We start from the raw sequence: 16,886 nt of genomic DNA, 5'->3' as shown, positions 1-16,886 counted from the left end.
GGAGCCCCGTTAGTGCTGGTTCACCAACCTTCCTGCTTCTGCCCCCTCCTCCTTCCTCTTCTGTCCCCTCCCACCCCCAAGCCCTGCACTTCCTTTCTCTGTTCTTCCGAGGCGCGAGGACTTCTGCTTTGGGCAAGAAACCAGTCCTTTCGAGTTTTGTGCGTGGCTCGGGATCTGACCTAACGAAAGAGTGGAGGAGTGGGATTTCACCCGGAGCTGGGACCACTCTGGGCAGGGAGGGAAGTGGAGGCAGGGGCACGGAAGCTGTTGGTGCCACAGGGATCTGTTCCTTGAATGGCAATGATGCCATTTTCTCCCGAAGTCGGGCTAACGGGGATCCCCTCCATGCAGCGCACGCTCTGCAGCTTCATTCTCGTGTCTGGTGCTGAGACAGAGGAAGTGTCCCCGGGAAGGGGCAGGGCTGCTCATTCCCCTGAATCCCTCCGGATGAGGAGAGGCGGCTGGCCTGCTGCAGAGGGGAGGGAGCTCCGTGTGTGCGTGTGTGTGTGTGTGTGTGTGTGTGTGCGTGCAGACCTCCAGGTCCTGAGGAGTGTGCGCGCAGACCTCCAAGTGTGTGTGTGTGTGTGTGTGTGTGTGCAGACCTCCAGGTCCTGAGGAGTGAGGCTGGGAGGGCCAGGACAAGGAGGGAAGGAGGGCCGCAGAGCAGTGTCCTCAGTGAGGGGCTGTGGGAGGAAAGGTCCTGGCATGAGCTGGGTGCTGAAGCTCTTTTGATATAAAATAACCCCTGTCAAGTATTAGACCCATTTCGCAGATGGGGACACTGAGGCTCAGAGAGGTTGGCAAGTGGCTCATGATCACACAGCCATGAGGTGCCGGCCAGGAATGAGGCAGAAGCTTAGGAGACTCCTGGGTTCCGTCCGCTGCACCAGAGCGGGTCCCGGTCTCCCGGTGGGTTCCGACCGTGGGGGGTGGTGTCCTGAGGACTGTTAGGTTCTGCTCAGGGAGCCATGGCCCATCTCCGAAGGTGGCGGGTCAGGAGAAGGTCCCCTCCCCCGCATGTGAGGCCGGTCTCTGCTCCTGGGGCTGCACTTGCCCCGGCTGGTGGCTGTTCTCTTCCCTCTTTACCTCCCCCCCACCCCTCTCATACATGCATTTCCTTCTTTTTCACTCACCAAGTATTTGAGTGCCTACTATGAGAGAGGCACTGCTCTACGTACAAAATAAACTTGAATCCTTGCACCGAAGGGTGTACACGCTGCCTTGGGAGAGACAGACCTGCACCCAAGGACAAGCACAGTGCCCAGTGGCACTGGTGGGGTGCTGTGGGAGCCAGCAGGCAGGGGCAGGAAGGCTGAGCTCGATGGGCGGGGCGGCCGTCTGCAGGTCACGGAAGTGGGATGCCATGACCTCTCTTCCAGGGCTGAGTGGGGGTTCAGTCCACAAAAGCATGTACGTAGGTTGTGCCTGGGCCACTGCACATATGAAGTCCATGTATCTGTTACCGCTGTCTTCTCATGACCAAAGACACTTCATTGACCTAACTGACGTTACACGAACGTTATTGCAGGAGCATTGCAGACTCCTTCAAACTTCAGCCTGTGTTTTTGTTTTCAAATATTTTTATTCATTTTTGGAGATGGAAGAAGGGAGAGGGAGTGAGGGGGAGAAACATCGATGTGAGAGCAGAACATCAATCGATTGCTTCTTGCATGCCCCCTTCCGGGGATTGAGCCTGCAACCCGGGCCTGTGCCCTGACTGGGGATCAAACTGGTGACCTTTTGGTGCATGAGACGATGCCCAACCAACTGAGTCACGCTAGCCAGGGCCTGTATTTTTATTTTTTAAATTTTTAAAAAATATTTTTAATTGATTTCAGAGAGGAAAGGAGAGAGAGAGATAGAAACATCAATGATGAGAGAGTCATTAATTGGCTGCCTCTTGCATGCCTCCACTGGGGATTGAGCTTCCAACCTGGGCATGTGCCCTGACCGGGAATTGAACTGTGACCTCTTGGTTTAGAGGTCAACCCTCAACCACTGAGCCACACCAGTCGGGCCTGCATTTTTATTTGTAAAGAACAGTCTGGCAAGTGCCTCCCCCTGTCTCGTTTTGGGTGGGCGTGTTTGTCACGTGGGTAAGAAGGCCTCCTGTTTGGAACAGGGACGTGTGGCCCTTCTCGGTGGCAGCGCCCATGCTGCGGGCGTTTCCAGGCAGGGCCTCACCCTCTGCACCTCCCCCCACAGCCTTCGACTTCTATCAGAGTCGCCGCTCTTCCCCGGCCGCCTCCTCCGGAGCGTCCCGCCTGTGGTCCAGCCCCTACGTGCCCCAGTGTGACGCGTTTGGAAACTGGGAGCCCGTGCAGTGCCACGCGGGGACCGGTGAGGGGGATGGGCCCCCGTGGGAGGCCGAGGGGCACCCCCTTTTCATTTAGTGGGAAGAGCCCCCTGGGGGCAGGTGAGCAGGACTCCCGGGCCCTCTTTCCCTCGCCTCCGGGGGACTCATCCATAAAATGGGAGCGGTGACTGCCAGCCAGAGAGCCAGGGGGTGGGGGGAGGGGTGGGGGGTGGGGGTTAGGGTGCTAAGGCCCATGTGGTGAGCGAGGTCGGGCAGAGGGACGGGTGGGGGACCTCCTGGTGCCATCAGCAGTGTATGATGGATGGTTGTTGGTGAGACACCCGCAGGCGAGCCCTGTGCGCCTCCTGAGCGTTGCCGTGGTCTCTCCTAGGGAACTGCTGGTGTGTGGATGGGAAGGGACAGTACGTGCCGGCCTCGCTGACTGCCCGCTCCTCCCAGGCCCCCCAGTGTAAGTGGAGCCCAGGGATCCCCCTGCCTGACCCCGGCGGTGGGCACTCAGGGCCCCAACCAGGGGAGCTCCGAGGGCCGGTCCCCGAAGGCAGCCAGCCCGCGTTTTCCCAAGTCCCCGCCTGCGTCTGGAAGACTCTCGCAGGCCTCAGCGCTGCCTAGTTTCCCAGATGGAGAGGGGCAGGGAGAGGCCGGGGGCCCTGGGCTCCCCCACACCCGCCCTGTGCAGCTTCACCCACTCCCATGGTTTCAACAGCCACCTCCTGTCTGTTCTGCAGCCCAGCCTCTCCCCAGTTTCTGACCCGGGAAGTCAGCTGCCCACTTTCCACCTCCATGATGCTGCCTCCCGCCTGGGCCTTTGTCCCTGAGCCCCAGCCTGCTCCTCGGCCGAGACTCCAGCTCTCTGTGCTGGCCTCCATCCCCCAGACCCTGGCCCTGACATCGGGCCGGCCTGGGCTCTCCGCTCGCTCTCCTTGGGCCCACGCAGCCTGTAAAGAGCCTTTCTCTCCCCACAGGCCCCTCCGCCTGTGAGAGAGCGCGAGCCAGCGGGCTGCTCTCCAGCTGGAAACAGGCCGGGTCCCAGGGAGACCCTTCCCCCGACGACCTCTTCATCCCAACCTGCCTGGAGGTGAGGCTCCGAGGGCTGGGAGGCCGAGGAGGAGCAGGCCTTCTCCGCAGGCCGGGGGTGGCTTTCCTAGTGTTCAGTGTATTTGTGTGTGTGTTTTTAATGTTGTTTTTTAAAATTGATTTTTAGAGAGAGAGGGAGAGAGATAGAGAGACAAAAACATCAATGATGAGAGGGAATCATTGATCGGCTGCCTCCTGCATGCCCCCTACTGGGGATCGAGCCCACAACCTGGGCATGTGCCCTGACCGGGAATCGGACCTTGATCCCTTAATTCCTGGGTTGACGCTCAACAACTGAGCCACATCAGCCAGGAAATACATTTAATTTTGTTTAAAACTGTAGGGAATTCTAGATCTGCATTGTCGCTAGAGTCCTGGCCGAGTCTGGCTGGGTGACCTTGGGCCATTTACTCACCTTCTCTAGGCCGTAGTTTTGTTTTGTTTTTTTATCATAGGACCGGACCACGTTTTAATCCTACCCAGTGCTAGGCTGTTTTGAGGGCCCAAGGAAATATCACTCATGAAAACTCTGAAAATCGTTTACACGTGTCTATGCTTTTCCTACAGTCACCTGGGCAAAGTCGTTTTGCAAAGTCGTGTGTCTTAGTTTCTCAACACACATGGAAGATGTCACATCGTCCTCCCAGCTCCAGGGGGTTATACTAGATCTAATAGTTGGGTGCAGTGGCCAATTTTAGGAATAAGAGCTCTTAGAGAAAGGATTCACGCTAGGATCGCAGCCACTCACGTGCCAAGGGATGAAGGCCCCGGGCCTCGGTTCCCTGTCCCCAAAGGGGGTCTGATAGGAACACAACCGGCCGCTCTTCCCGCTCCGGCTTCACGAAGATCAGATGAGATCCCGAGACTGGATTCCTGTGGCCTTGGCCTCGTGGGTGGTTCTGACTGTCAGTTCAGATGGTGTGAGGGACGGGTCTGGATCAGGGAGCCGCCCAGGCCACCTCCCTCCACGCGGAGAGGCCAGCGCTGGTGGTTTGGGAGGGACATTCCTGACGTCCACTCACTGACCTGTGGGCCTCAACAGCATCTTCCCTGGGCTGACATGACCTCGGCTTTGTCCCAGACAGGAGAGTTTGCCAGGCTGCAGGGGACGGAGGCTGGCACCTGGTGTGTGGACCAGGCCTCAGGGGAGGGCACCCCGCCCCGCACGAACAGCAGTGCCCAGTGTGAGTAGTCACCCCTTGCCCTTTCCCCCAACCCCTCCCCATGCACCCTGGGTTTGTGTGTGTGTCTGTGTGTGTGTGTGTGTGTGGGGGGTGAGTATGTGTGTGAGTGTATGAGAGTGTGTCTGAGTGTGAGTAAGTGTGTCTGTGTGAGTGTGTGAGTATGTGAGTGAGTGTGTGTGAGTGAATTGTGTGTGTGAGTGTATATGTGTGAGTGTGGTGTGTATATGTGTGTGTGTGTGTGTGTGTGTGTGTGTGTACAGAGCTGAGCAAGGCTCAGCCTTTGCCCTTCCCTAGCCTAATACCCAGTGGGAGGCGGGTGGCTCAGACCCTGGTGGGGCCTGCAGGCCGGTGGTGATGGGTGGCGCCTGTGGGTGGCGAGGGCTGTGGGCTCTGTGGAAAGCCTCACCCGGCTGGTGTCTGTGTCAGGCCCGGGCCTCTGTGAAGCACCCCAGGGCGGCATCCTCTCCGGGACGGCCGGCCCAGGCTACACCCCGGCCTGCGGGGCCGAGGACGGAGGCCGATCCTCAGTGCAGTGCAGCCCGGCCCAGGAAAGCTGCTGGTGCGTCCTGGGCAGCGGAGAGGAGGTGCCCGGGACCCGTGTGGTCGGGAGCCAGCCGGCCTGCGAGAGTAAGATGTGCCCTCGGGGCCCCTGGCTGGGGGCGGGGGGCTGCCCCTCTGTTCCCTCACCCGGGGGTGGGGGGGTCTAAAGGACCAGGACAGTGGGGGAGGGACCGGAGGGCCTGAGGACTTGGTGGCCACGGATTCCCGAGAGCTGGAAACGGGTGTCTCCTCCCTGCCAACGTGCAGCCTGGCGCTGAGGTCAGGCAGCGTGTGCAGCGTCTCTGGCACCAGAAGCCCGCGGGCTGCGGGGCGTCCGGGTCCCCGTCTCCCATCCTGGGGGGAGGCTGGGGGCAGTTGCCCGTGGGGATGAGTCCATCCAGCCGGAGCCGCAGGGTCCCTGCAGGTGTTGGCTTGCTTATTCTTATTTCTAGTTTTGAACGTTGTTTGGACATCGAATATTGAAATATATATCTTACGAATATATATCAGAATTATCAGATGACTAGAGATAATTGAATGATCAATGGCTTACCTTTTATTTGTGGAGCCGCCTCATTAACAAGAGCCCCCCAGGGCTCCTCCTGCTGACCTCCTGCCGACTGTGGTGGAGAAAGCGCAGACATGGCGGCCAGACAGGCAGGCAGACTTGACTGGCAGCTCTCCATGTCCTTGCTGGGTGGCCTCGGGCGTGGCCCTCGACCTCTCTGGCTCTCAGTCTGTGGTCTGGTCTTTCCTCCTGGGGCTCGATGCAGCTGGTGATTGGACTCTTGGCTAATTGATAACACACAGGGCTGCACCAGTGGGCCGAGAGCTTGGGGACAGGAGACCTAAGAAGGCCTGGGAGAGCCATGGAAGGTGCTGGAAAGCTAGAGGAGCTGGGCTGATCATTGAGGGTCCAAAAGGGATCTTCTAGGCAGATAAGCAGACGGAGGGAAGGGCATGTCCAGGGAAAGGCGGCCCTGCCTGGAGGCAGAGGGGCGGAGCGCGTGAGAGCCGAGAGAGGCCCCGGTCAGCGGGCACCCAGGGGGCTGAGCGTGCGTGTCCAGCTTCACCGCAGCTTCTTGGCCGGCGGTGGGGACCAGACTGGATGTATGAGCGGAGACTAGGGCCGAGGCCCCGGGCAGGGCACCTGGTGAGGAGGCTTCCCTCGCAGTTCAAGGAAAAGACGGGGGAGGGCAGTGGGCATGCAGAGAAGGCAAGGAGGCCTGAGCCGCGGCCTCCGCTGGCGCCAGGGCAGAGGAGGTGGGGCCGACCGGGATGCCCGCCTGGGACAGCTGGGGGAAGAGGTGCCACGCATTGAGCCCTGGGTACTGAAGCACGAACAGGCGTGGGTGGGCAGCAGGAGTTATTTATTCAGTTATTTGTTTTTAATATATCTTTATTGATTTCAGAGAGGAAGGGAGGAGGAGAGAGAGAGAGAAACATCAATGGTTTGCGAGAGTCATTGATCAGCTGCTACCCGCAGGTCCCACACTGGGGATGGAGCCGGCAACCCAGACCTATGCCCTGACCAGAATCCAACTGTGACTTCCTGGTTCATAGGCCCGTGCTCAACCACTGAGCCATCATGGCTGGGATTTTTTATTATATATGTATCTCGTTATTGATTTTAGAGAGGCAGGGAGAAGGAGAGAGAGACAGAAACATCAATGATGAGAGAATCACTGATTGGTAGCAGTGAGTTATGACGTGTTGGCTTAGAGGTGGGGAGGACCCGTGGGCGGCTGGGTTGGAGATGGAAGAAGCTGGAGGTGAAGATACAAGAGTCCTCTGTGCTCAAGCACCTGGTACAACTGAGAGACGGGCTCCTCCAAGAGGAGGGCGGGGAGGGAGGCGGCAGGACCAGGCTAGGGTCCGAGGAGCCCCACACACGCGCAGGCAGGGAAGAGGGGGAGAGAGGCAGGAGTGCCAGCTCCCTAGTGCTGGCCAGATGCCCCCAGCCGCCTCTCTCCTGCTCCCAGGCCCGCAGTGCCCGCTGCCATTCAACACGTCGGACGTGGCCGGGGGAGTGGTCCTGTGTGAGCCCGCCTCGGGCCCAGGCGGGGCCGCTGTCCAGCGGTGCCAGCTGCTGTGTCGCCGGGGCTACCTGAGCGCCTTCCCCCTGGGGCCGCTGGAGTGCAGCCTGGAGAGGAGACGCTGGCTGTCGCAGCCGCCCCAGCCCCGGGCCTGCCAGCGTGAGTGACCGCGGGGATGTCTGCCCCGTACCCCGCCCCTCACACTTTCCCTGCCCGCACGGCCTTTCCCTGTGAGCCAGGGGGCATCCGGTCCGGAGCAGGAGACGGGCCCTTGGGGCGTCTCTCGAAGGAGCCCCTGTGCTTCCCAGACCCCTCTGTGGCTTCTCTGGAGCTGTCTGCTCCCGGGAGAGCGGCCCTCACTTCAGGCCCTGCGGGGAGGTGCTGGGGGTGGGATGGGTCCAGCAGGTGGGGCTCCATGGCTGTGTTAGTTACTATGGTGGGACAAGCTCTCAGCTACTTGTCCGGCCCCCGAGTGGGACCTTCCGCACCAGCCTCTCCCCCGGGTCCCTCTACGCCTGGCAGAGCTGAGGGCCTGTGCCCTGTTTGAATATGGGCGCAGCTGCTGTCCTGCCCGCCCACTGGACCCACTTTCATGTGCACCGTCTGTGAGACGGCACCGGGCTCTGACCGCAGCAGCCTTGGCAAAGGCTGGCGTGGGTACTCAGCCAGGCAGGGCAGGGGCGGATGCTGGGGCCTGGCACGGGGTCCACCTGGGGCTGTGGAAGGGGTGTCTAGGATAGAGACCCCAAACCTCGAACTGCCATAGGCTCTGGGGGGCTGGCCGAGTGTCAATGGACAGTGTTTGTTGCAAAGCATCCTGGGATAGAGAATGCTATCCAGAAAAAGTTCAAAACGTGATGTTGACACACAAGTGGATCGCCCACCTGACTATGACAAAAGGGCCCCAGCTGAAATCCAGACCCGGCTGGCCGGGAGCGAGGGACTTGGGAGAAGGGAGAAGTGGATCTCGGACTTGGACGTGGGACGTAGGGCTGCCTTGTCCAGATGTGCAGAGTGTGCACTGAGCCACCTGAGAGCATGTGCTTTGTGCTGCGGAGTCTGCTCTCCACCGGCAAAGCCACACGGAGTTGCCCTGTTCGAATGCAAGATTGTGCCCGGGGTGGGGGGGGCTTTGCCAAGAGGCTTGCCTAGGGCCCAGGACGCAGGGCAGCCGGGCGGAGAGGCCGGGGCAGGACCGCTGGCTGGGAGGGGCTCTGGCTTCGGAGGGATCCGTCGCGCCTGGACGTGTGTGGACCGAGGAGGACAGTGCAGACGGCAGTGCCGGCCTGCTCCAGACCACAGGCGGGAGGGTTATGTTTGTAGAGGAAAAAGCTAACAAAGGCAGGAAGGGATCCCACAGGTCTGTGTGCTGCGTCTGCTGACCCGACACGTCCCCGCAGGGCCCCAGCTGTGGCAGACCCTACAGACCCGAGCCCAGTTCCAGCTCCGGCTCCCGCCGGGCAAGATGTGCAGCGCCGACTACGCGGGCCTGCTGCTGGCCTTCCAGGCCTTCGTCTCGGACGAGCTCACAGCCCGCGGCTTCTGCCAGGTCCAGGTGCGTGCCTGCCTCCCCCGCGGCGGGGCGGGGGCGGAGCTCGGGGTCCTGGGGTCCGAGAGCCTCTGGTGAACCTGAAGTGTGACACCCGATAATTTTACCCGTGGGCAGACTGAGGCTCAGGCTGAGAAAGTAAGTCGGCCAAGGCTAGATAGGTAGCGGCAGAGGCGAATCCAAACCTGTCACGTCACTGGATGAATGACCGGCGCGTAGCAGTTCCTCACCGATGACCTCTGCGCGAACCCCCATAGCCACCGTCACCTTCATCCGGGCATCGTGTGGGACATGGCACAGGGTGCATGCGTGGTGCCAGTCTGTGGCGTGGCAGGTCATGTCGATGGTGTCCTGAAGCCCAGGCTGCCCCCACAGAACTGCGCACAGGTGCCCGAGCTCCTGTCGCCTCCGGGCACCCGAGCTTTGATGGACTAACATCCCCTGGGGGTATGGAAGCTCTTGGGCTGTTACCCTTAGAAAGAGTGTGACGTGAGCTGGTGTTGAACCCTGGACCGTGCCCAGCACTGTCCTTGGGCCAACCAGGCCCCTCACCATCCATCTACCCACCCTGCCGTGCAGTCACCGATGCTCAGGTTGGGAGGAGAAGCCAGGCTGGGCCTGCTGTGGGCTCCATGAGCTGGCTCCCGCCCAGCCGGCAAAGCTCAGTGGTTGAGCCTCGTGGTTTGATTCCCCGTCAGGGCACAGGCCCAGGTTGCAGGCTTGGTCCCCAGTAGGGGGCGTGCAGGAGGCAGCCGATGAATGGTTCTCTCTCATCATTGATGTTTCTATCTCTCTCTCCCTCTCCCTTCCTCTCTAACATCAGTTAGAATATATTAAAGAAAAGAAAAGCTGGCTCCCTGCTCTGTGTTCTTGAACTGAAGGCATCTGTCTCCGTAGGTGCAGACGGTCGGGACCCCTGTTACCGTTCCTGCCTGTGACGACTCCGCGGTGCGGGTGGAGTGTCTGACCCAGGAGCGTTTGGGAGTGAATGTCACGTGGAAGTTGCGGCTCGAGGACGTCCCACCAGCCTCTCTCCCCGATCTGCGTGACATCGGTATGTTTCCCTGCCTGGCTGCCTCGGAGTAGCTATGCAGAGTCTCCGAGTCTCAGTTTCCTCATCTGTCAAATGGAGCCGGTGGAGCCGTCATCCCTTCCTGTGGGTCTCTAGTGAGATATCAGCCCGGCTCCCGGGAGGAGCTAAGTATCAAACAGTGTGTAAAAACCAATACATTTCTGATCAATGGCTTACTAGCGTTCAATAATATCACCTGGTTGTGTTTCTGTGAGCATTTTCTAATTCTCCTCTGGACTTTCTGGGCAGAGAGAGGGGATATAGGTGTGAAAAAGGGTGAGAAGGTGGGAGATGGAGCCTCTGTTGGTTTATAATTCGCGTTCTGTCCTCTCCAAATTGTGAGACATCTCAGACCACTCACTCTATGTAGACCCGTCACTGTGCTTCTAGAACAGGCAGGGACATAAGGATGGATCGTGGGGGTGGAAAGCGAGGAGAAGCAGGGGATGGTGTGACAGCCCGAGGGTCCGGACTGGCTGGACATGACCTCTGTCCTATGAGAGGAAACTTCTGGAAAAGGTGGCCAGGGTATAACCAGAAGGGAGGCGGCATCTCTGCCATTCTGCCATCCTCATGGCAACGATCCCCAGCATCATGAATTCGGGGTCCCCTTTGTCTCCCTCTGGAAGAGCCTGGATAATGGGCTGTGTTGGGAGCTGGAAAAGGTGGGGATGATCATTCCTAGCGTCAGTGAGACGACTGAGGGTTCCGGCCGCGGCTGGCTTTGCGCAGCCTGTTGGAAGCAAGTGCTCCTTGTGTGCTGGGGTCCGCCCGGCTCCAGATGGGGGCTCCTCACCGTCCAGGAAGCACTCCCGTCACCCAGAGGGGCCTCTCGGTGTGCATGGGTGGGGGGGGGGGCTCATTGCCTCCTGCAGGCTCTGCCTTCGCTGCAGTGGCCCCATCACACATTCTCTCTCCGAATCCTCACCACCTGCGAGAGAGGCGCGTCCATATTGCAGATGGGGAAACCGAGGCTCAGAGGTGGTGGCTTGCCAAACAGTGCTTATCCAGACAGTGCACCTTAGACCGGTGACCGAAGTCCCAGCATGGCAGGGAGGGGGGTCACATGGACGCCACAGGAAGGGCAGCGCCACAGACCTGGGCTGGAGGGCTCACTGGGCTTCTGACCCTGTGTGACCTTGGGCAGTCAGTCCCCCTCTCTGGGCCTGTCTCTCCTGCTTCACCGTGAAACACTGGACAGTGCCTGGGCCTCCTCTCGGCGTGGGTGTCTGGTGGCTCTGCCCCTGCACCCTCCCCGGGCCTGGCCGAGAACCGTGAGGTGACTCCCGCCCCACCCCGTGTCTTACAGAGGAAGCCTTGGCCAAGGGCCTCGCGGGGCGCTTCGTGGATCTGATCCGTAGCGGCGAGTTCCAGCTGCATCTGGATGCCAAGACGTTCCCAGCAGACACATCCCTCCGCTTCCTCCATGGGGACAGCGTGGGCACCTCGCCCAGGACCCGCTATGGGTGCTTGGAAGGATTCCACCCAGTCTCGGCCCCCAGCGACGCCAGCCAGGACCCACTGGGGTGCGGTAGGTCCACCACTCCCTGCACTGCTGCTACTGAGCTGTGCGAGGCTGCGGGAAAGGCCCCCGAGCTCGGGGAGAGTGCACGTACAGAGTGCAGAATCTTTCATTTCTTTCTTTTTAAAAAATATTTTTATTGATTTCAGAGACGAAAGGAGAGGGAGAAAGAGGTAGAAACATCAATGATGAGAGAGAATCATTGATCTGCTGCCTCCTACATACCCCACACTGGGGATTGAGCCCACAACCCAGGCATGTGCCCTGACCAGGAATCGAACTGTGACCTCCTGGTTCATAGGTCGACATACAACCACTGAGCCACACCGGCCGGGTGAATCTTTATTCAAAAGTCTTTCAGTCCCCCACTGTGTGGGGGCAGAGTCATCACCCTTTGGGTAGCAGCTGACACTAGAGGCTCAGATGACAGGCCAGAGGAAGAACACTGAGGATGGAAGTCACCCCTTCCCCTTGGACGCTGGGGTAGCGCAAGAGCAGGGGGCGTGTGAAGGGGGGTGGCTTTGTGGGGACAGTGGGGACAGTGTGCATGGCCTATGTGGCTGGAGGATGAGGTGTGTGGGGAATGCGGGACACGGGGCTGGGGAGATAGGCAGCGAGAGAGTGGGAGAGGCCTTAGGGCCCAGCAAGGGGCTTAGACCATGAACGAATTTTAAGTTGGAAAGTGGCAGGGGTAGGCCTGGCGTTGGGCGAGCTGGCTAAGGGTGAAGGCCCTTTCTGCCTCCTCACAGATACTGGTTGTCATTGTTGTGAGACTGTGGGACCTCGTGGGCATGACCAAAAGCTCGAGAAACGTGCAAACTCAATGAGGCCACCTGGTCTCATTTCATGGGGGAGGGGCGGAGGCCACGGGGCGGGGGGTGATTTTTTGCCTGCAGATAGACCTATATGAAGAGGTGGCCAAGGAATAGTCAGAGGAGCAGGGAGTTACCTGAAGGATGAATCCCCGTTGGTGCCACGGACTCAAGGGTCTTGGAGAGGACCCACCTGCCAGGGGAGGATGGCGATCCCCCGGGCACGGTCTCATTCTGACCAACACACTGGCAAGCCGTGCTTCTGACCCCTGTGTGACCTTGGGCCAGTCAGCCCTCCTCGCCGGGCCTGTTTCTCCCTCTTTACATGAAACACTGGGTAGTGCCTGGGTCACCTCCAGGCGTGACTGACACAGGATTCCTCTGGGCGGATGAGACTGTGGCCATCAGCGATGGAGAGAAAGACACGTGCTTGCCCCGAGCACAGTCCAGAGGCGCCACTACTGAGCACACATGCCCTCCAGCCCAGGGCTGTGGCACTGCCCTTCCTGCGGCCTCCATGTGGCCCCATCCCCGACCCCGTCAGTCATCAATCTAAGATTTGGGGCGGGCAGCTTGGGCTGGCGGGAAGTTTTTGTTTTCCTTTAGCCATGACTTTGGAGACCACTGGAAAAAAACAGTCCCAGCTCCAGGGTTAAAATACTAGAGATGATCAACAGGCTGACTCATAGGAGTACCGAAACCCCGTTCTCGAGCGAGGCCCTGGCTGGCTCGGGGCCGCCCGGAAAGCGCACCCTTCAGTTCCCAGGAGGCGTCTGGGTTTCTGATTGACTCAGAAACGCCGGTGGTGAGCGTGTACCAGAGATGGGAGCTGCTAGGGCAACGCTGGCTTCACTCCAGCACGTCCCGCACGCACGTCCGCGCTTGCTACTCGGTCAAAGGAAGTTGGTAGCCTTGGGAAAGGCGTTGGTTTGCAGAGAATGGGGCTCAAGTCCAAAGTCATGCAAGTATCGTGGGGAGAGGAACTTGACCCAGTCTGCCGACCCCAACGTGTGTATTCCTACACTGTGCGGGTCCAGCCTGTCCTTAACTTTGGGAACTGTTGCCATGGCGACCGATGGTTAGAACTCATCTTTCAGGTGTTTCTCTAGTATTACCTGTTCCCTTCATCACTAAGCTTGATCTCAGTAGCTGCCTTTGCTTTGTTTGGCTTCTCTCTCTCTCTCCTCATCCAAGGATATTCCATTGATTTCTAGAGAGAGTGGAAGATTCCATTGATTTCTAGAGAGAGTGGAAGAGAGAGGGAAAGACAGAGAGAAATATCGATATGAGAGAAACACATCGATTGGTTGCCCCCTGCACCAGGGCTGACCAGGGCCATGGCCGGGGAGGAGCCTGCAACCGAGGTACATGCCATTGACCGGAATCGAACCTGGAACCCTTTGGTCCGCAGACCGACACTCTATCCACTGAGCCAAATTGGCTAGGGCTGTTTGGCTTTTCTCTTTCCACTCCTTGAATAATCCATACCCATCACTGCCTCAGGATGTTTGCACTTGCCTGGAATTTATCCTCGATCTCTGCCTGGTACTTCTCATCATTGAAGCCACAAGTGTCACCTCTCAGAGGGGCCCGGCTCGCTAGCCTCCCCTCCTCCCTGCTTCGTTTCTTCCCGTCTCTGAGATTCTGGTCGGGCACGCTCTCATCTGCTAGCCTGTCGCCCCCGGGGAGCAGGCACTGTCTACCTTCCTCACAGCTCATCCTGGGCTTTCAGAGCCCAGCACACGGCGGGTCTTCAATGCACATTTGTTCCGTGAGTGATGTCTCGCGCTGACTCGGGGATTTCACATGCAGACCCTGTGCGCCGTGAGGTCGTAACTATGACGCAAGTGTCTTACCTTGACCACCACGTCCCTGTGTCTCTTTCCAGTGAAGTGTCCCGAAGGAAGCTACTCCCAGGACGAGCAGTGTGTTCCCTGTCCCGCTGGATTCTACCAGGAACAGGCCGGGAGCTTGACCTGCACCCCGTGTCCTGTGGGCAGAACCACCATTTCCGCCGGCGCGTTCAGTCGGACTCACTGTGAGTTCTAAAGGGTCTCGCTTCGACACAGAAGCCTGCAGGGTGGTGGGGACACAGTGGGTGTCTTGGCCTTGGCGCTGTGGCCGTTTGAGGCTGATACTTCTTCGTGTTGGGGGCTGTCCCATGTGTGGCAGGAGGTTTATGTCGCAGCTCACTGGCCCTTACCCATTAGATGACAGCAGCACGCCCCCCACCCCACCAAATTGTGACAACCAGACACGTCGCCAGACATTGCCAGGAACATCTTATGGGGACAAAACTGCCCACCCTTGACAACCCTTGGGTATGCAATGCAATAATCAAAGAGGCCACCATCTTTGAATGGTCGCACCCCATCGCGACCTAGGCCAGGCATCTTGCCTGTGCTGTCTCATTTAATCCTCCCAGTTCCCCTTCTAGGTCAACATTATAAGCCGAACATTTACCGATCGGAAGGTTAAGACTCAGAGAAGTCCTTTAGCCAAAGCCTGGCCTTTGATCTCGGTGATTCGGAAACTTCTGATGTTCCTGTCGGCCTTATCAGATTGGCAGGCGGAAGACGCTTTCCACCTGCAGGCATTGCCACTGTGTGGTCGTGCCCTTTCCCTTGTACGTAGGTCAGGACACTGTGTACCCATGGCCTTCCCGTAGGTCACGTGATTTCATGTGGCCCACTTAACAGTCACGTGGGCGTCGCTGGGTTTCCCCTGGCGAGGACTCATAGCCTGAAATTGTGTGAACGAGAGGCAAACCATTATTGCTTAAAATCTGAATAGTGTGCCTGGCCAGCGTGGCTCGGCAGTGGAGCATCGACCTATGACCCAGGAGGTCAGGGTTCGATTCCTGGTCAGGGCACATGCCTGGGTTGTGGGCTCCATCCCCAGTGTGGGGTGTGCAGGAGGCAGCCGATCAATGATTCTCCCTCATCATTGCTGTTTCTTTCTCTCTCTCCCTCTCTTTTTCTCTCTGAAATAATCAAAATAAAAAATCTAGTGATAGATTTTGAAAGTAATTAACCGAAAGAGATCAAGTCACCTCCTCTGATCAAGGCAGTTTCCTTGAGCAGAAGAGCAGTGGGAGTTCCAGGAGGCAGGAGGGATTCCTCGGCCGGGGCTCTGACATTCCTCTGGAGGAGAAAGTCTTCACCAGGAGGGCGGAGTCCCCGACATGGCCCTCCTTGTGCACACGTTGATGCATTCGCTGTGGTTGAGGGCGACCTCCCGTGCTGACACACCGCTGGAGGGACGCTCTCTTACAAGGGGGTCAGCGTCATGTACTGGCCCTTGTTAATGAGGGGGTGCTACCAAAATAGCAGGGGTAGGAGGGAGGGATGGGGGGAGAGAGAGTGAGAGAGAGAGAGAGAGAGAGAGAGAGAGAGAAACATGGACATGAGAGAGACACCTCAATTGGTTGCCTCCTGCACACACACAGACCAGGGGTGGGGATCCAACCTGGAACCCAGGTACGTGCCCTTGACCGAGAATCGAACCTGAGACCCTTGGGTGTACCGGCTGATGCTCTGACCCTGAGGAACATTGGCCAGGGCAGGCATATACCTATTTTTAAATTAGAAATCACAATGTCACAGTGCGGGAGACGCTGGGATGCAGCAGGGAGCAAAACCAGGTCAGGTCCCTGCCCTCTTGGAGCTTCTACCAAGTGGGAGGCAGACAGTGGTCAACCACTCATTCACATGGACAAATGGGAGCAACCATTCGTTCACATGGACCAATGGGAGGAACCATTCATTCACATGGACCAATGGGAGGAACCATTCATTCACATGGACCAATGGGAGGAACCATTCATTCACATGGACCAATGGGAGGAACCATTCATTCACATGGACCAATGGGAGGAACCACTCATTCACATGGACCAATGGGAGGAATGACCGTGCTCCATGCTGTGAGGATGGGCATTGATAGGAGGGATGTCAGGGCTAGGAGGCTGCCCCTGGAACGGGAGGGGGTAAGGATTAACTTGAAAGCCGGAAGTTTGACATGCTTGAGCTAGAGGGTGTGTGGCTCAGATGTGTGACTTGGCTGTCTGATCAATGATTGGGAGCCTGGGATCTGGGGGGAGGGGACCCCAGAGGCACGCCATCGACCGTTCAGCGTTGTGTCCATCTCTCGGTTGCAGGCGTCACCGACTGTCAGAGGAACGAGGCTGGCCTGCAGTGTGACCAGGATGGCCGGTACCGCGCCAGCCAGAGGGACAGGGACAGTGGGAAGGCCTTCTGTGTGGACGACGCAGGGCAGAGGCTGCTGTGGTCCGAAACGGAGGCCCCGCTCATAGACTCCCAGTGTCTCAGTATGTGCAACCCCTTAAACAGCGTGTTGCTGGGGAGGGGGAGCTCTCCAGGGCTTTCTAGAAGGGAGAGACATGCATTGTCTCCAACTGTTTACTGACGGAATTTTTAATCGCTGTCAAAGCTGAAAGAACAGTGGTGAAATGAACAAATGCCCCGCACTTAGATCCAACCTTCTTTTGTTCTCTTTTATCTGTAATCATTGGAAAGTAAGTTTTAGACACCAGGAAACCTCACCCCTACATGCCTGTGACTGCACGAGAAATGAATTGTAAGCATTCATCTGCGGAGGTTTCCTTTGTTTTTTTGTGGGCAGCTCGCCTCCAAAAAGCTGGTCAGCATTTCTCCCTCCGTGGGATGCTGTGGAGAAGACTTGAGGGCCAGGCCTGGTTCCCTAATTTCCTTGCTGGGTGACCCAGGGCAAGTTGCTCGATGTCTCTGATCCTCAGTCC

The 16,886-nt window shown here is 58.3% G+C and overlaps 1 protein-coding gene across 1 annotated transcript in view; it reads left to right on the top strand.

The window, feature by feature from the left end:
• The window catches only part of TG (thyroglobulin), a 154,923-nt gene that overhangs the window by 18,091 nt on the left and 119,946 nt on the right, over positions 1-16,886 (top strand). The window contains exons 12-22 of the mRNA XM_023757773.1: positions 2,206-2,340; positions 2,688-2,765; positions 3,280-3,392; positions 4,473-4,575; positions 5,002-5,202; positions 7,098-7,310; positions 8,552-8,706; positions 9,598-9,754; positions 11,082-11,303; positions 13,995-14,144; positions 16,266-16,436. Of these exons, the coding sequence (XP_023613541.1) occupies positions 2,206-2,340; positions 2,688-2,765; positions 3,280-3,392; positions 4,473-4,575; positions 5,002-5,202; positions 7,098-7,310; positions 8,552-8,706; positions 9,598-9,754; positions 11,082-11,303; positions 13,995-14,144; positions 16,266-16,436 (1,698 nt within the window). The remainder of the gene's footprint in view (positions 1-2,205; positions 2,341-2,687; positions 2,766-3,279; positions 3,393-4,472; positions 4,576-5,001; positions 5,203-7,097; positions 7,311-8,551; positions 8,707-9,597; positions 9,755-11,081; positions 11,304-13,994; positions 14,145-16,265; positions 16,437-16,886) is intronic.

The sequence above is a fragment of the Myotis lucifugus genome, unplaced genomic scaffold (assembly GCF_000147115.1).
Source record: "Myotis lucifugus unplaced genomic scaffold, Myoluc2.0 scaffold_113, whole genome shotgun sequence".
In the NCBI taxonomy this organism is placed as follows: domain Eukaryota; kingdom Metazoa; phylum Chordata; class Mammalia; order Chiroptera; family Vespertilionidae; genus Myotis; species Myotis lucifugus.
The sequence above is the reverse complement of the archived record's forward strand: the minus strand, read 5'-3'. Positions and strand labels throughout refer to the sequence as shown.